Source organism: Cygnus atratus, chromosome 18, assembly GCF_013377495.2.
Source record: "Cygnus atratus isolate AKBS03 ecotype Queensland, Australia chromosome 18, CAtr_DNAZoo_HiC_assembly, whole genome shotgun sequence".
NCBI lineage: Eukaryota > Metazoa > Chordata > Aves > Anseriformes > Anatidae > Cygnus > Cygnus atratus.
In genome coordinates, this window is record NC_066379.1 from 4,948,687 (window position 1) to 4,966,698 (window position 18,012).

Sequence of the window (18,012 nt, forward strand, 5' to 3'; positions counted from 1 at the left end):
CAAAATGGAAAAAGAATAGCCACATTTCATTGCCATGCTGGAAAGCAAGTGAACTCATTTTTGAAAGTGTCTGTATGTTTTTTAGGCCAGCATTATATACTGGAATATGCTAATATATTGTTAGAAGTTTGAGACTTTAAACTACTGACCACAAGTTGAATTTGTTTTATGGGCAAGTGAATGCCATTCAAAAATTAACCTGCTCAACAGACTTTCTTCTGAGCATTTTTAACAATGAGCATTTTTTCACTAGTATACTTGTTCATGATGTTCTAACACATTCATTGTGCTTTTAATTAAACAAAGATATCTAAAATGATGCCTCAGACAAAACTGGACTGAATCTGTCTGCCTACGTAAGCATTTCTAATGTATTTAGCTGTGGCGTCTATACATTTAGAGAAGATGCAACAAATATGTTAGTATGCAAGAGAACTTACAAAAAGGAAGGGAATAATTTCTGCTCGTTCCATCCCTTAACCTGGGCTGATGAGGGCAAGAAAGATGATGAAAGGCAGATATCTTTAACAATCAGTGGAGAAAACACTTGCCATAAACACTTACGAGCTGTCCCCTGGGATTTCATTAGTAGAATCTTCCTCCCCTGGAGCTTTTGTGTCCTCTTGTTTCCTAATCAGAAAGAAGAGAACTGTGCCCACAAGGCTGATAACAGTCAGCGCAATGAAGACAGTTCTGCGATCGCTCTCTGGAAAAGCAAGTAAGAGTCATAACTAGATGTGCAAAAGTAATTCAAACTAAGACAACCACCTTCACAAAACTAATACAGGGATACTTCATAACAGTGTTTAAAATGCATACCAATTTTCAAACTTACGTTGCATATGGAGCAAAAGAACCCAGTTGCTGGCAAATTCCTATCTCAGTTTTATGATGCTGATAAAATCTTGTCATATTAAAGAGTGTCCCTTACTTTTCCTCACATTCTATGGCCAAGGAGGAACCAATTAGCAATGAAAGTGCATAAATTATTAGAAGAATAAAGTATGTCTTTCAAGACTTGTATGATTTAGAGTAGAGATAGCTATGCCAAAACCTTTCAGATTCCTAAAAAACTGTTACCAGCATCACAAATGTTAACACTGTAACATCAAACCATTAGGCTTGTAAACTACAAACGCCTTAAAACCACTGAAACCTCAACAACTGACACAGCACATAAGGTGTAGATGGAAGAAGGTAATTACTGCCCTCTGCACCTGCTCTGGCGCACTACTCAATTTGTTTGGCACAGGAAAACCTGCAATACCAAAGTCATTCCTATTTGCAAACATTAGTGAGGGGAAAAAATGCCAAGAAACAGCAAATAACTGTGAGAGAACTAACATAAAAACCTGAGGACATTGCCTATGCTTATATTTACTGCACTTTAGCTTAAAGGTAAGCAGGAAGCTGTTCTATGTCAATTAAAAATAACCTGTGTATGACTATAGATCAAGAAGAAAATGTGCTTCCTCTTGAAATGTCTATAATGTTCTCATATAGGTATTAAAAGGAAGGAGGAATTGATTTTTAAACACTGTCAAACCTTCCAAAACCTACATCTATCTTTTAATAAAGAGAAGCCTCAAGACATCAAGAGCATCTTCCATTTAAAGATGAAGGTAAATGCAACAGCAGAACTCTCTGATAATAAATCGCTGTATTTTGTGGTTAGCAAGGGCAATGAAATTTAGAAGGCACAGAACTTCAAGGCCTCCAGATTCAAAGTGTCTCCTGTACTTTCAATAGCATTCACATCTCTTTGGCAAAGATGATGGAACATGGGAGCTGACCTCTCAAAACTAACCTGTGCTGTGCTACCAAGCCCAAGTCTGTGGAGAACCTGAGAAGATTCATCTAACAGAGACATGAGGCAGACTGTTCGTCTCAACAGGGCAGTATTTTTGAAGAGTGATAATTATCATTTAGAAGTCAACATCTTATTCCTGACTGACAAATTATTCCAACGTTTAAAAGATGAGGATATTCTGCTATAGTCATTCTGGCAGATATTTTACTTCGTAAGACTACAATAAAGAAAACTCTCACAATCATTACAGAGCAGGACAATTAACCCTATTTATTAATAAATTTCCAGCAATACTTTTTGTAATTAAAATCTTACAGTTTGCTCTATTTTCACTATTGCAGCTTTCTTAGCAGATAGCCCTACCCATCTTGCCTTATTGACTTCAGCAGTTGCCAGAAAACTTTTTTCCTTTATTTCATAGGTTAATCAGTCCCCAATCTGATTTAGAAGGGTGGCCTACACTTAGAACTTACTCTGGAATGGGATAGCATTCATATTAGACAGGAGTGTTAAATGGGAGTGTTTTGGCATGCATGTGCAGAGAGGAAAATCCCAAGGTAGCTGCCACAGAAAACCTCATTCTGAACTAGCATTTTGAATAACTTTGTAGGAAATATCCTAAAAGAAGTTATTCAAAGTGCGCTGCATGCAGGAAACCAACATATAAAATGCAAGGTCTGTGAGTACTGTGGAACACTGAATCAAAACATCCTCTAAAAATACAGTCTGTTTGGTATTGTACAAGTTTCTTGCTGCTTTCCAGTTATTTAATATGTTTATTCATGTTACCATACACTGAAGGACAGCTTCCCACAAACAAGTAATACCCACCTGTTATGTAAGTTTTTCCTTGCCAAGCAAAGTATATATAGAGGTTTCCAAAAAACAAGCTGCGAACAAAAAGGACAGAACAGGTGAACAGCATTTTCTGTGGTAAGATTAAGTTTATAGCATCATGGTAATATTATTCTATGCAAAAGTAGTGAAAGAATTGTGAAAGAAAAAGAAGCTAATCATTCTCCACATAAACTGCTTACTCCATACAATATTTCGAACAGTAGAGGATTTTTTTGCCATAATAGTAGGCATTCATTTTTAGGAATCAATGCACAACAAGATGGTAAAACTGAGGAAATTACCATCTAAGTCGCCTCTCTCCCTGATTTTGGATGAGTATAGCTTAGAAAGCCGACCTATCTACAGACAGAATTTTGTAGTGCTTCCCTAGGAATCGTGTGCCTTGCCTGAAATATTGGCCCAGCAATGTTAAATTGGTTGTCAACAGTTCAAGGGAAATTCTGTTTCTACCTATAGTTTCCTGAAATACATTAGCTCAGAATGAATGGTGACTCAAAACAGCCCTAGAGCGAAGCTTCCTCATGTAAAACCATGCATTTTATTTCCTGTAAAGCACGATTAGTTGGGATTGTAGAAATTGCTACTCTGGTAAAGTACCAAGATGTTAATTCCTGAACATGAAACTTAAGGGACACAACAAGCATACCACTGCTTCACACTGCTGTTCCATTAATGCAGCATTCTATCTCCCCAACAGCATTAGCAGTGCAATTTAGCACAAGCTCAGCAGCCCAAACACTGTGATTCATTCCCCTCATTATCTCCCAATATCCAGAATTACTGTACAAGCAGTGGTAAAAGGCATCTGCCTTCAGGATACATTTGTGGACCTGCCATCTATGAATTTCTTTGATCCCTTTTTGGTTTTGCTGACACTACCCAACTTCAAACCCTCCTGTGGCAGCAAGTTCCAGAAGTTTATAAGCCATTGTGGGAATAAGCACTTCAACTGCTCCAAACCTATCCTCCTCCCGTCTCACCAAGCAACTAGAGCTCCAGCATTTGGTGAGTAACAGCTTTACATTCAGCTCATCTGCCACCTTCATGTTTTGGTAACCCATGAGTAACCCTCCTCAGCCACCTCCTCTCCAAACTGACTGGCCCCAGCCTTTTTAGTCTCTCTTCAAATCTACAGCTCTATTTTCAAGCTTGCTTGTGTTATTTTTCCCTATACTTAAACTGCATTACTTTCTCCTGGGATGCATAAAACCTATCTGCACAAAATATTCAAGGGCAAGGTTTCTTAAGGCAGGAACACAGCATCCACTGCCCTTCTTGAGACTGAGCATTTTGTTGGCTTTTATTAGTTGCTGCAACACGTTAAGCTTAACTTTAGAGAACTATCAACAAAAAATACAAGCTCTCTTTTCTGACTTCCAACTGCCAGTTCTACCTTCAGCATTTTCCCTTTGGAAACTCATCAGGGAGCAGCATGGTTCTACTGCTCCCTCAGGGCAGGAAGGCTACAAGCCAAGGGGGATAACAACCAGCAGGGAAGGCACGTTGCCAGCTAGAGCCCAACTCCACATCCCCAAACAGGGCAAGCCTAAAGACTTGACCGTAGATCAGGTCAACCAAGAGACCAGAGCATCAGACAAGCTTGTGGCGATAAGACAAGCCAGAGATCAAGTCAAAAAAACAATCCACAGGCCAGAGTCATAACCAGTAATTGCCACACAGGTCCACAGTAACAATGCAGAACTAAGATGGGAAATCAGTTTGTAGACTGTGGTCCAGATCAACAGGGTTTGAGTCAGCCACAGGTATGCCTGTAGCTTAACTGGAGACCAGTCCTCCTCCAACACAGCGCCAGAAGAAATAAAGGCTCAGCACTGAGCTTAAATGGGGGCACATGGGTGGAGTGGGGAGGTGGTGGTCCCAAGTGAAGCAGTTCAGGGTTATTAGGGCTCATTGGTACACTCAGGATCCTCAAACAAATTAACACAGCCCTCCAAGATCAACAAGATTTCTGTTACATACACCAAATGCTCCCAGAACTGAAATGTGTATTTTTAGCCCATCAAAAGCAGAGACTTGCAATAGGTAGCTTTCATTTGCTGTTCTATAATGCACAATAGCAACGGTATTTTTGCTTCTAACTTTCCCTTCTGCTTCATTGACTGCAACGTGCCAGTGGAGTGGGTTTTTTTTTGATAGTCTCCCACTTATCAAAAAAAAATATAAAGTAGAATGTACACTCAACCAAAAATATTAAGAAATAAAGCTTACCTGGACTGTAAGAGTGCCCAAAATACTCCACTGTTCCTTCCAATATTGTTTTCATCAGAATTTACAGTCAAGCAATTTCCCTGTGCTGTCCATAGTACTGGCATATACAAAAGATATTGGTCAGGAAATGGAAGTGTTTCAGAGGTATTTTCAAATATAGCAAAGAATAGTGAGCAGGGTAAGAGCAATGCTTACCAGCAGCGGCAATGCCAATAAAAACAGAAGCAGTGTAGAAACTCCATGTAGAAGGTTGGATAAAAACTGCAATGTACAAGCTGGAACAGAACAGATCTGTTTATTGAATGTAGACTTAAAGTGGACAGAGTTCTCTGACAAATGGATATCTTACTTGGCTTCTTCTAAATCCTCTACTGTCACCCAAATGACCTTGGAAAATAGTTCAGGTCATGTGTGAAAAGGGTAAGCTTTTAACTCCACCAAGCATGCAGAATTTTTTCTAATGTAGCCATTAACCTGGGACCACAACCTGAACTCTACAGTCAGCGAAGTCTGAAAATGCTGAGGAAAAAATACACTCTGTTTCCAGTAGCCTGAAGGACCTTGAAGTTACTCACCTACCGACACATACACTAGCTCTGCGAGACACTTTGCTTAGCCAGTGCAATTTCATGTATGGCATAGCACTTACATGTGAAAAAATGACAGAAAGATACTTCAAAGAAAGCAGACAAAATCAAAAATAATACTTGCCTATAAAATAGGCCACTAACAACCATGGAGAGTTGAGGTCCCACTATTGCAACCACTGAAGGTGAGAAAAGGTTTGATGCCGAGAATACTCCATAAATAATGGACATGCTGCATAAATAAAAAACAGAGATGGTTAAGTACTTAAAATACAGGTTATAAATGCAGCTGGTTTAAGAAGACTGCTCAGTTAATTCCAAAGTATCAGTATACATAACTTAAGTAACTGCCTAACTTTCATATTCAAATATTCCCTTCCTTTCTCTTACTAATTACCTGCAATCATTGCACTCTGTCTAGGAATATAGGAGTGTACAGTGTGTCTAGGACTGATGAATCATGTCCCAAACTACTGCAAGCCAGCATGTCTTGTCATTTACAACACAGATTTGTCAAATTGTGCCTTACCAACAATTACTGTATTTTGTGCCCAGTACTTCTACAAGAGAATGTACCAAAACCTCTTTCATCTATTAGTGAGGTTTTCAGCTTCTGTCAAATACACCACGGAAATTGTATAGATGTATTTTGTGCTAGCTGTACTTTTAATTTAGATTAAGACTGTAAATCTTTCACAGCAGCAACCGGGTTTTCCTATATGACAGATCAATTGGTTTACAAAAGCTCCCTGATTGTGCTTGGTGAGTCTGGCTGTGCCAGTGCAATAAACAATCAGAATGGTATTTTGCAGCGTTGAACCTTGCTTCTCTTCTTGTCTTTCTGATTGCTCCTTTCATGTTTACATTGCAGTATTTCCTGCAAGTTGATCCAAACAACCCATCCTACACAAAGGCACAGAGGTGTACAAGGACAAACAACCAAGGCCTTAGCAAGTTTTAAACTTCACTCTTCAACTCCTAAGATAAAAAGCTGAGAATGCGATGACTGCGTGTTGTTTTTTCCCTAAAAAGACAATACGCAAAACAGGCACATACCTCAATTAGAAATTAATAATTCAGAGTAAAACTAGACTGTGTGAAGGCCACATTTTGAACTGCTTTAAGTCAGCAGAACACTAGAATCTCTTGAGATTATATCTCTACCAGATGTAATTATGACTAGCTTCACCCTGCAAGGAGCAAAGTAGTAAGATCTGTGTAAATTACCTTGTGTAGCCACTGCCATGAAAATCTGTGCTGTTTAAATTTGTTATAACAGTTTGCTGTGAGGAGAAATCAAATGAAATAATGTTAGAATGTTTCTTGTAATTTGAAAACATTTGCATTGGTTTGAAGCCAGTATTAAATGTTAGAAATTATCATTAACAGACCCTGCAAAGTACTTAATTTAAAGTGTTAATTACAACTCACAACACCTCCACACTGAAGATGAAGGAGATATTTGGCAGGGAAACATCTATGTTTGAAGCAGTAATAAGTATTTTAGGATTATACTATGATTTCACCAGAGATCTTCAAGTATTTTACAAAACTTTTGTTTTACAAAACACCTCTCTTAGGTAACTATGCATGACTATCTTCATGTAAAAAGTGGGGGGAAAAAAGGCTGAAGCTGTACTCTTAATTTAGCCTGACTCTTGGACTTCAGCTAAGAGTTTCCATTTTTTCTGTCTTCCTGTCAACACCCTGTTCCGTTTTTTTTTCCCCTGAATCAGCTTTAGTTATCATGAGACCATGTAATGAGCTGGATTCTGTGGCAGATCTGATTGAAAGTCACTTTTAATGACTTTAATGACAATACAGTACATGATTGCATGATTACTAGGTCCAATTCAGTGAGATGCTGTAAATTCATTGCATAACAGAACTTCTATGATCACTGTGCTGTACTTATGTATTGATATATGTTATCATGCTGTGCAATGATTTTAACAAGAACTGTTGTAAGTAATTATTTCTGTAATGCAAGGAAGGGCATTTATACGTCTGAACCCAGAACAGATTCTTACACGCAAGAAAAGAGAAGCTCTAAGGCCTGTAAGCTCAAGAAGTATGTTGAAATCTAACAGCCTGTCAAGCATAAAACCATATTGAAAGCAACATCAATAACTAAGACAGAGGATCTGGTCTATCAGATTCTAAACATTTAATCACTAAGAGTGAAAAGTGCTTGTATTAGTAAATGTGGATTATGTTATTCCCAATTTTGCTTCAGCATGCAAAGATACACAAGATATACTAGCAGTAAATTTCTTATTCAGATGGAACGTGACTTGGCAGATCTAGCAATTGTGGAAGTCTATTTGTCAGATGTTATCCTCGTACCCCTCAATGTCTAAAGACACTCCAGGAGAAACTACAGACATATTAAAAAGGGGTTAATAATAACATCTTAGTCAAATATTTTGAAAGGGACTGGGTAGGAAAATCAGAAATATGAAAGATACAACTGTTAAATATTGCAAGTGTCAAAGCAGACATTGAAGTTCTAACATTTGACATGATTAATTAATTTTCTAAGCAATCAGGCACAGTTGCGAGAAATAAACCGCTTAAACATCCAGTTGACCAATTTAATCTAGTTAATGCTAAACCAAAAAAAAGGAGAAAAAATGTCAAGATATATTGCATATTAAAAAATCCCACGGTAAAGCAAAAGACAATAAAACTGTGATACAAATGTGGCACGTTTTGAAATTCACACCTACCGCAATATTTCCACATGTTTGAAAAGCCGTAAATATAAACATAAATGAGACTCCCAAAATAAGTATGTTGAAAAGTTTTTTTGATTCAGGAGACATTTTGTGTTTTCTTGCCAAGTCCTCAGCTTCAGTCTGGAAAAACTCTATTTCCCTTTAAATAACACCTGTTTTCCCTTTAGTTTCCACTAGAAGTCCTGTTAAAAAAAAAAAAAAAAAGAATTAAAAAAAAAAAGAACGCTTCAAACATAATGATTACTTATTGCTTCTTGATAGCTGTAACAAGAAATCTGTCGAGTACCTTAAATGATGTACTGCAAAGTCAGTAACTTAGAAAATAAACAAACAAAAAATAAGGTTCGAAAAGTAAAGCTCAAGATTCTCCCTACCTTTTCCCATGAAGTTAACAGAGCAGTCTGCAGTTACTTCTTCGTGACATCTCTTTCCACCAAACGAAGCTGTTTTCCAAATATCAAGCTAGTTAATCAACGCAGCTTCTTGCCATTGTTCTGGATCAGAATTCCAGTCAAAAGCTATTAAATCACCTGACAAAGGAAAGATGAGACATTTGTACATACAAGTCATTTCCATGTATGTTGGACAGGAAATCGGGAACATTTCACAATACGGATCAGCTGACCCTGCCCAGAAAGCCCTTGTGCACTATGGGAAATGAAGTTTTATGAAAGTACACTTTTTTCTTTTTTTTTTGTTTCCTCTACTTGAAAGGGTGGAAATCTCCTAAGTGACTCCAAAGGGCAAAAGATTCCCATTTCAGAGAAACCAAATGTTAAGTGCTTCAGTGCTACCAATACACATGCTCTGCTCATTGCTTCTGCCTTTCAATATCTTAGTGATTCAGGAGAGGAAACAGTCTTTTTAACATTTCACTGCTTTGTCTCAAGCAACTACATTCATTTTTAGCAACGATATACACTTAATATTCTGCTTTTTTATGGTATTTTTCACTAATAAATTGAAGATCAATTGATCTTTTAGTTTTGAAGATCTCTGGTAAAATATCAGCAAAATTAAAACAGGGAATCACACACCCTGTATGGACCGAATTGTTGCTTTTTACTCTTAGTATCTTGTGTATGTTCTGTTGGAACCCCAAGTCATGATCAGAGCATTCAGCTAAATGAGCCCCACTTAACTGCCAGCCAGAGAAAGGGATAGGAATCCAGAATTGAAGTAAATGGCAAATCACAAAATTTTACACCTGCTATCTATGGTAAAGGACTAAAACAAAATCCATACCTCAGCTATCATGTTTAATATTATTTTTTTTAATTTGTGAGTTGTATTTTCTAAAAATGTAAATTTTACCTCTTAAACGGCTTTTACTTGAAGAAAGTCAATGGAACTATGCAGACGCCGCTTTACAAAGATGAAATGAGAATATCAAGGTTCTGTTTTTAATTCAAGTGAAACTACCTTATTTTCCTATATTAAATATTTACAGTTCGGTTGGATTTTTAAGATCCAATTTTTATGGTTAATTTAGGCTGTCATTAAAAAAATAAATCCCATGTTTCCAATGCCTCTAGCCACTGTGTCCCCCTCACACTGCCTTCTTCCCCTTGTGCTAGCATAAGCATTCACCCAGCTGTACGGAAAATTGTGCTGGTGTGCTGGACCAATTATTTTGGCAACAGCAGGTTATATCGATTTGAAGTTATTGTGAAACTCACTTCAAATCAATATAAGGGGAAAAGGAACAGAGGAAGCTCCCTCTGTCATTTTAAGGAAATCATTGGAAAGATAAGATTTTGAACGATTCCAGCAGATGAATCAGAAAATTTTTGAATCAAAAGTATCTGAGCAGGAAAAGAACAATATAACCTGAAGCAATAAAGTATGTTAAAAAAGCTGGGTTATTTGATTTAAGTCCTTTGTAGCAAGAAACAAATCATTGCTTCTGGGTTTGTATCCATGTAATTTTATTTTGTACTTCAGTGTAAACAAAAAAAGTTTATTGAACACAATTACAGTAAGAGTAAGGATTTTAATACTAAATCTGAAATTGCTTTCTCATTTTTTTCTTTATTCATACCAATACTGTGCCTTTATTTCTATTAATAAGGGATTTCAGAACAGATGAGTAGAAAAACTCAGTGTTGTTTTAAGAACTAAATATTGTAGTTTATGTTTGGGGCTTTTATTGAGTGCCTAAAGTGACATAGGGAGTGAAAACTTGGAGGGCTTTCAGTGACTTCCCTACCAAAATCCAGGGAACCTGCTTGCCCTCCTTCTACAACAACAGCTCTCTCTCGTTCCACTTCCACCACACACGTTGCCCAGGCACAAACTTTCGAAGAGTGCCCGATGGCAGCAGCAGCTTAAACCTTCAGTATTTCTCAGCTTTGATTCCTCCAAGGCTCAACACGCCGGGTGGAAACCGCCGTAGCGCCAGGAGTGTCCGAGAGGTGCCTGAGGCGTGCCCGAGGGGCGTCCGCTCCCCTCCGCCAGCACCCCTCTTCGTGCCCCCACCACAGCGCGGCCAGGAGCCCGGGCGAACTGGGGCGGCTTTAGGGGAGCCCCCTGAAAGGAAGGGGGGCTGGAGGGCAGGACGAGACGACACGGAGCAGCGGGCAGCCCGCCGGGCCCAGCCACAACCCCGCACGCTACCTCCCCCCTCGCCTCCCCTCAGCGGCCGCCATTTTAAACCGTCACCTCCCCCCCGCCCGCGCGAGGGGCGCTTCCCTGCGTTAAGTTATTTTTATCTTTTTTTTTCCCACACGGTAGGGGTTGCCCACCTTTCCCTCCCCCCTGGAATAGCCAACCCTCGGCTTATTTCCGATTTGGGGCCGTTTTCAGCACAAATCGTTCAAATTTTCCCCGCCTCCTCCCATTCTTTCCGGGTCACGCCACAGCAGCCTTCAACGGTCGCTTTAAAACGGTGGCGAACCGGTCACTTAAACACCCATTCTCCACGCTCCGCCTCAGGTAAGCGCGGCCGGTAAAAGAGAGAGGAAAAAAAATAGATTAAAAAAAGTGTCTAGGAGAGGCGAACCACCACCACCCCCCTCTTTCTCTTCCGGGGCGGCGGCGGCCATTTTGTGGCGTTAAGTAGGCGCGCGCGGGCAGCGCCCCGCTCATTTCCTCGCGGCGGCGGGCGCGGGCGGTGGCTGCCGGCGCCTCGTCCCCGCTCCGGCCCTCGGCCGCCTCCCGGAGCCCCGAGGTGGGTGCCTGCCCCTTCACCTCCCCGCTGAGGAGCTCTCCTCCTCCCCCTCTCCGCGGTTTTTTTTTTTTTTTCTTCCTTCCCCCCCCCCCCCCATGTTCTGTAGCTCTTCGCCCGGCCGCTGTGAGGCCTCCCCCCCCCTCACGCGCCAGGCCGCGCCGCCTCCTCCCGGCTCCCCACACGCACACGCCGGTTTCCTTCGGGTTTGTTCTCCTCAGCCGCCGCCGCTGCCCCTCGGGGGTTGTTGCCCGCCATGAGTTACGGGCGCCCCCCGCCGGACGTGGAGGGCATGACGTCCCTCAAGGTGGACAACCTGACCTACCGCACGTCCCCGGACACCCTCCGGAGGGTCTTCGAGAAATACGGCCGAGTCGGCGACGTCTACATCCCCCGGGACCGCTACACCAAGGAGAGCCGAGGGTTCGCCTTCGTCCGTTTCCACGACAAACGCGACGCCGAGGACGCCATGGACGCGATGGACGGGGCCGTGCTGGACGGCCGGGAGCTCCGGGTGCAGATGGCCCGCTACGGCCGGCCCCCCGACTCGCACCACAGCCGCCGTGGCCCGCCGCCACGCCGCTATGGGAGCAGCGGCTACGGCCGCCGCAGCCGCAGGTGAGCGCCTGGAAAGGGTGGAAGGGAGCCGGCGGTGTTTCAGGAGCGAGGCAAGGAGCCCAGGCTGACACGTGTGTGCGGTGGGGCTGCTTCGATTTGTTTCTCTTCCCGAGGGAGTTTCTCGGTGGGGAGGGAGCGAGGGGGTTAGCACTGAAAGCACGTGGAGTTGTCTCGGAGCGGGAGGGTTTCTCTCTCTAGTAGATTTAGCCCCCGGCCACTCACTCTGAACAATGGCGCCCTCTTACCTCGTTTTCTCGCCCACGTGGGGCCCGTTCCGCCTTCCCTGTCCCGAAGTAGTCGCGGAAGACTGTTGCGCCGCCTGCGTTCAACTTCTAACGTTATTTTTTCTCCCTCCCCTGTTATGTTTTAGTCCTAGAAGACGCCGTCGCAGCCGATCTAGAAGCAGGAGCCGCTCTAGGTCCCGCAGTCGGTCTCGTTACAGTCGGTCCAAATCCCGCTCTCGCACACGCTCTCGGTCTCGCTCCACGTCGAAGTCCAGATCTGCCAGAAGATCCAAGTCAAAGTCCTCGTCTGTGTCTAGATCCCGGTCCAGGTCAAGATCTCGGTCTAGATCTAGAAGCCCTCCACCTGCATCAAAGAGGGAATCCAACTCCAGATCCAGGTCTAAGAGCCCTCCCAAGTCTCCGGAAGAAGAAGGAGCTGTATCCTCCTAGGAGAATGGTAATGTACCTCGGGATCAGCACACCTTGCATGTTACTTTATTGTAGCACTTCAGTGGGGTGTTGGGTAGTTCTTAGCATTAATAGCCTGAACCAAGTGGATCCTAACGGGGCACGTTGTTAGCTTTTTTTCTTGAGCAGTGCTTTTTGGTTATTGGTTTAGGGAAATTAATACCAAAGGGCTTTCTACACAGAAAATTTTCATGTTTTGTTGAGAGATTAATGGCTTGATTTTAATAAAATATTGTATGAGACGCAACCTATGATGAAAATGACTATTTCTTACTGTATTTATCCAACATCTGCATTTTCCCCTTTAAAGCTGCGGTCTCCTGTTTGCTAAAAGAATATTGGCCAGTATTGCAGATTTTAACTGATTTGGCTGATCCTCCAGGGACCAGTTTCTGTGGGCGTGTGTTGGAGCAGGTTTGTCTTTAAATGTTAAAGATACACTATCCTTTTATAATGGAAGATCGGTTCAGTGGCCATTATACTGACTGGAGGTAACTGTTCTAGAAAAGTGGCAAATTCATTGCAACGAGAAAACAACGGAAACTTAATTTTTCCTCAAGTCGACAACTTGAAGAGGCTTCTAAGGATACACACCGGGTGGGGAAAGGATAGTGTGTCTTTAACCCTTCAAACTGTTTGGTCCTATTTTTTAAAAGGAAAGGGCCTAAGCTAGCTCTGAAGTTAGATAATTGTAGCCAAAGTAGTGATACTTTGTTTTGAATGCTAATTAGAGTTTAGTTAAGTTTTTATCGAGCAGTATTAGTTTTATAACTTTTACTTAACTTTTAATAATTTATTGTTAAACAGGCTGGTTTCAAGTTAATGGTGGTTCGATCTACAGCCTGATGCTTATTCTTCTTTGTAACTAAATACTTCGGCAGAACCTTACGTTTGGCCTCTGAATTAAAGCAACACGTGGGGGGAGGTGGAACACTGTGGTCATTTCTAAAACTTTAAGAAATTAGGCAAAGCCAGTTGAAACACAACTAGAAGTATACCTGAAGTCATCCACACAAGTGAAAAAAAGACAAGGTAGAAACCTAGCTGAACTCTTCTTTCTTCAAACCTAGATGCATCAGATAAATGAGAGCCTACATAAAGGACGCCTTTGGGGGGAAAAGATCGCTTGAGTCTTCAGTCCATGGGAGAGACCCCTGGCCCAAGCAACCAGCTGTTGAAAAGGTTATTTTGTAACATTTTGTCTAACTTTTTACTTGTTTAAGTTGCGCCTCAAGTGGCAGATTTTACATTTTTATGTGCCATTTTGTTGCTGTTATTCAAATTTCTTGTAATTTAGTGAAGTGAACGACTACCGATTTCATTATTGGCTTGGATATTTGAGGTAAAACTTCATTTTTGTTTATATAGTGCTGACTTTTATTTGAAATTAAACTGATGGCAACTTGCTGCCTCAAGTTTCATACTGAGGAAATATGCAGCTGTTATATGCTGAGTAGCTAACCGTCAAAAAAAAAAAGTATGCTCAATTTTGTCTTCATTCCTTAAATAAGATTCTGCAAAATTTAAACAATTTGAAATTTACTGTAAATGCTTTTTTACTTTGAATTCAAATAGTATCTTCAAATCCAAATTGGTAGAAATCTTTTCAGGTGACAGTTGATGTTTGAAAGGATTGTTTTATCAGACTCAATTCTAATCTCTTCTCTTATGTATTTTTGTGCACTAGGCGCAGTTGTGTAGCAGTTGAGTAATGCTGGTTAGCTGTTAAGGTGGCGTGTTGCAGTGCAGAGTGCTTGGCTGTTTCCTGTTTTCTCCTGATTGCTCCTGTGTAACGATGCCTTGTCGTGCAGAAACAAATGGCTGTCCAGTTAATTAAAATGCCTGACAACTGCACTTCCAGTCACCCGGGCCTTGCATAAAAATAACGGAGCATACAGTGAGCACATCTAGCTGATGATATACACACCTTATTTTTTCCAGAATGGTAAATCTTGCCAACATGCATATATGAACTTACATTTGAGAAATGTAATGTTAAGAAAGAAATGGTTCATTCCTCTGTAAGTACTGATTGGTGTATCTTTTGCTTAAGACATCCTGTACTATACCCACTGTCTCTGTAGTTAATATTAAACATTTTTCTGTGTTAACTTTTCTCAACATAATGTCCGAGTCAGCTTATTTTTAGCTTGAAAAGATTTCTGCAATTATACTGTCAATGTTTAACTTCTATATAGTAACTGAATGCATTCTTCTGCTTCTAAATTTTATCCACTGGGGTTGCTTTTAAGTTACTACGGGCAAACTTACTAGTATTGTGACTAACCCGAATGCTGTATGACTAGTGTTGCACACCAGACTATAAACATGACATTAGACAGGTCTGTTGGACATTGTTATGGAAGATACACACTGAGCAGTACTAATTGCATTTGCTGTGTGCTTGCCCTGACTCAACAGGCTGCTGCTTGATGGTAGCTAATCTTACAGTGATTTTTTTTTTCTTGATTTGGATACCAACTGAATTGTAATGTCAACCATCACATGTCAAGGGTTATTGTAATGCCTTGTTAACTTTATGCATGTATGTTTAATGGGAATGGAAAGATCTGAATACTTGCAATCTGGCTTGACTGAGGATTAAAAGTACTTTTCTACAACCTGAGGAGCTTGTGTGTTCCAGGATTGCATGTCTGACAGCAGTCTACATAGTCATTTAAAAACAAAGGGACTGGCTTTTTGTATACAAACCTTCAGGAAAGAGCTTCAGTCCTGGGCAACCAATCTTAAGGGGATAATTTTTTATCTTGAAAGAGTGCGGTTAACCTTTCTTCATAGCTGAAGTTGTGAATTTAAGTTGGATCTTGTGGATTGTCAGGTTGTTAAGCTATGTTGTGTAGTGGCTTACATAACGGAATTGAGTCTCTGAACTATTACGTGGTCTTTGGGAAGGAGGACAAATTTCTCAAAAGCCATAGTTAAACAAATGAACAGCTTTATTTTTACAATGCATGTTTTAAGTACTGCTAAGGGGGTCTGCTTCCCAAAAAATACGCATGAGGTTTGCTGTAAATCAGACTGTTCTCCGCAGATCCATGCTAAAGTAAAAGTTGAGTATCATCTTGTATTTGAACCAACAAGTGGAATAAACTTAAGTACCGTCTGATCTTGCTAGTGAGATGATCATCATTTCAATTGTATGTCTGCCTGGTAGAGAAGAGCCAGCCAGGTGCTCTTTGTCCGCACTGAAGGAATGTAACGGAACGGGGGTGTTCTTCAGCTTCCATTTGTAGAGCAAAGCCTCGATAGACCAGTCAGCACTGAGGGGAGGAAACGTCAGTGCATGAAAGTACAACCCAAGGGACAACAAGGCAGGGATTAGAGGAGACTGTCACCAAACTTCAACGTGTCACCTCACAAAACTGAGTTTGTAATAGTTCTCTATTCAACAGTAAACTTGGGGTCAGCTGCTTTTATCTGATGCTCCCAGGATTTATTTGGCTAATACCAACCTGATTCACAGTCTGAGAGCAGCATAGCCTTTGGAGTCAGTGCAGCTGTGCCTCTGAGAAGTTGACATTCTTCGGTGACGTGAACAATCTGAGGCAGGATTTAAGTTTTCAGTCCTAAATGTACAAAAGAGCTTACCTTCGGACTTGATAAGTAGTCCAGAACTGGGCTTGTGGATTCTTTTCCAGTAAGAAGTAAACTGTGGTTAAAATATCTTCAAAATCTGCGTAGTTGGGAGGAGATAAAGCAGTCTTGGTTAGTCTCCGGATTCTAAGAATAGTTAAATATGCCTGCTTATATGAAATAGTGGTTGAAAATAAATGCAAAGTGCACCTGTAGCAGAAACATGAGAAAGTGGCCTTAAGTAGTTAGCTAATTATTCCATTTTTTGGATCACTTATCTTCCAGTAGCATTTATGATAGCTTCATGTTACTTACCCCAAGAATAACAAGTTCATTTACAGTATCCCTGTAAAAACTGTCATTTGATATTTTTTTTTGACAGTGTTTAGAAAGGAAGTCCTTGCGGTTTGTCCCAAACCAAAGACACCCGAGAGTGTTACCATACCTTTGGGGTCAAAAAAGACATCAGACCCTAAAATAATATCTACAGGAGGAAGAGAGAGCAGCTCCGGAGACATCCTCCCCCAGGTGATGCCTATAACGGGTACGTGGGGTAGGTCGTTCATCAGGCAGCTCCGCCGGCAGTTCTCCAGGCACTGAGGCAGCTCTTCGCTGTCCGACAGCAGCACCTCGGCCCCGCACTTGGCGGCCACCATTCCGGGCAGGCTCACGCCTGCTCCGAGCTGGAAGGAGAGGGATTCCGTGAGCGTAGGAGGGATAAATGCGGTGGCGGCGCGTCCTGCTGCCCCAACGCTCCTCACACCCTGCGGGTCAGGGAGGATGCTCCTCGCTGAGAGGGAGCAACAGGTAACTGCTTGGGGGCTCGTCCAAGCAGTTAATTAACTTAAGCAGTTGATTAACGTAAGCAATTAATTACAGAAGCGGGGTTAGCGCTAGGAGCTGTAGGAGGGCCGCCCTGCCCTGCCCACGGAGCAAAAGCGGCACGCGAGGAACGTTTTACAGCGATTCGCGTACCTTTAACAGCCCGCGCCTCCCCGCCGCCCGCACCCGATGCGCACCGGGCGGACCCGGCTCCCGTTACCTCGAGCACCCTGCGGCCGGGCAGCGCTCCCCGCCGGGACCAGACGAACTGCGCCAGCACGGCGGCGCAGGGCCAGACGTAGAGGCCGTAGCGGCGGTCGGGCACCTGCAACACAGCCGGGCTGCAGCCGCCGCCGCGGGGCCGCGCCGCCCCCCCCCCCCCCCCCACCCGGCGCCGGTACCTCGGGGACGCGCAGCGTCAGCGCCTCCCGCCGCCCGCCCCCCGCCTCCGCGAACCGGAACCGCCGCGGCTCCGCCATGGCCTCGCCCAATCGCACGCTGCCACGTCGCAGCAGCGGGCCCCGGTAGCCAATGACAGCTTTGCCCGGCCGCCGCGTCACGCGGAGCGCCGCCGGGCTGGCTTCGCCTCACGGAGGCCCGGCGCCAGGCCCCAGTCGGGCCTCAGCCGGCAGGACCGTGAGGAGCGGCCGGCTGGCTGCGGGAGGCCGAGGCGGAGGCGAGGGGAAGCGGCGAGGCGGGCGGCGTTCCCCGCTCCCCCCGCACCGGCGGGCGGGCGCGCCCTGCAGGCGGCCTCTTCTCTCCTCCCGTCCTCGCCAGCACCGCCCTTCCCAAGATGGCCGCCGCGCCGCGCCGCTTTCCCCTCTCGGCCCAATCAGCGCCGAGGAGGCGGGCGAGGCGTGGCGGAAGACGGCGGCGCGGCGGGCCAATGGGAGCGCGG

The 18,012-nt window shown here is 43.1% G+C and overlaps 3 protein-coding genes across 9 annotated transcripts in view; 1 reads left to right on the forward strand and 2 right to left on the reverse strand.

Annotated features, from left to right (window-relative positions):
* MFSD11 (major facilitator superfamily domain containing 11) overlaps positions 1-11,653 on the reverse strand; it is a 24,434-nt gene extending 12,781 nt beyond the window's left edge. For 3 of the 5 annotated variants that reach the window (XM_035570566.2, XM_035570567.2, XM_035570568.2), the window contains exons 1-8: positions 8,597-8,827; positions 8,214-8,404; positions 6,712-6,767; positions 5,609-5,716; positions 5,093-5,172; positions 4,898-4,994; positions 2,642-2,700; positions 565-706 (exon numbers count right to left, since the gene is read on the reverse strand). In XM_035570566.2, the coding sequence (XP_035426459.1) occupies positions 565-706; positions 2,642-2,700; positions 4,898-4,994; positions 5,093-5,172; positions 5,609-5,716; positions 6,712-6,767; positions 8,214-8,309 (638 nt within the window). In that variant the 5' untranslated portion in view covers positions 8,310-8,404; positions 8,597-8,827. Of the gene's footprint in view, positions 1-564; positions 707-2,641; positions 2,701-4,897; positions 4,995-5,092; positions 5,173-5,608; positions 5,717-6,711; positions 6,768-8,213; positions 8,405-8,596; positions 8,851-11,577 lie in introns of those variants that run through there. The other 2 variants (XM_050714404.1, XM_050714403.1) reach the window with 2 other exon arrangements.
* On the forward strand, positions 11,022-15,825 carry SRSF2 (serine and arginine rich splicing factor 2). 3 transcript variants are annotated; one of them, XR_004782221.2, is made up of 5 exons: positions 11,255-11,391; positions 11,610-12,006; positions 12,377-12,687; positions 13,769-13,880; positions 14,386-15,825. XR_004782221.2 is itself a non-coding variant. In XM_035570569.2 (4 exons), exons 2-3 carry the CDS (start codon positions 11,645-11,647, stop codon positions 12,678-12,680), a joined length of 666 nt encoding a protein of 221 aa, XP_035426462.1. In that variant the 5' UTR covers positions 11,022-11,156; positions 11,610-11,644; the 3' UTR covers positions 12,681-12,687; positions 13,769-15,825. The 3 variants fall into 3 exon arrangements, 2 of the variants coding, with proteins under 2 accessions (XP_035426462.1, XP_035426463.1); XM_035570569.2 differs by lacking the exon at positions 11,255-11,391 and adding an exon at positions 11,022-11,156 and having other exon boundaries at positions 13,769-15,825; XM_035570570.2 differs by having other exon boundaries at positions 13,769-15,825.
* Positions 15,638-17,915, reverse strand: METTL23 (methyltransferase like 23). The gene is made up of 5 exons (XM_035570571.2): positions 17,516-17,915; positions 17,335-17,439; positions 16,738-16,975; positions 16,308-16,392; positions 15,638-15,979 (listed from the first exon to the last, which is right to left on the reverse strand). Exons 1-5 carry the CDS (start codon positions 17,591-17,593, stop codon positions 15,811-15,813), a joined length of 675 nt encoding a protein of 224 aa, XP_035426464.1. The 5' UTR covers positions 17,594-17,915; the 3' UTR covers positions 15,638-15,810.
* Between the last annotated feature and the right edge of the window lie 97 nt (positions 17,916-18,012).

What these genes read in the sequence shown, in the direction of transcription:
- METTL23 (XM_035570571.2), bottom strand. Translation starts at nt 17,593, where the DNA reads ATGGCGGAGCCGCGGCGGTTCCGGTTCGCGGAGGCGGGGGGCGGGCGG. An exon ending in TGACGCTGCGCGTCCCCGAG is followed by an intron (nt 17,440 to 17,515) that starts GTACCGGCGCCG and finishes GCTGTGTTGCAG; the next exon opens with GTGCCCGACCGCCGCTACGG. An exon ending in ACTACTTATCAAGTCCGAAG is followed by an intron (nt 15,980 to 16,307) that starts GTAAGCTCTTTT and finishes TCCTCCCCTCAG; the next exon opens with TGCTGACTGGTCTATCGAGG.
- SRSF2 (XM_035570569.2), top strand. Translation starts at nt 11,645, where the DNA reads ATGAGTTACGGGCGCCCCCCGCCGGACGTGGAGGGCATGACGTCCCTC. An exon ending in TACGGCCGCCGCAGCCGCAG is followed by an intron (nt 12,007 to 12,376) that starts GTGAGCGCCTGG and finishes GTTATGTTTTAG; the next exon opens with TCCTAGAAGACGCCGTCGCA.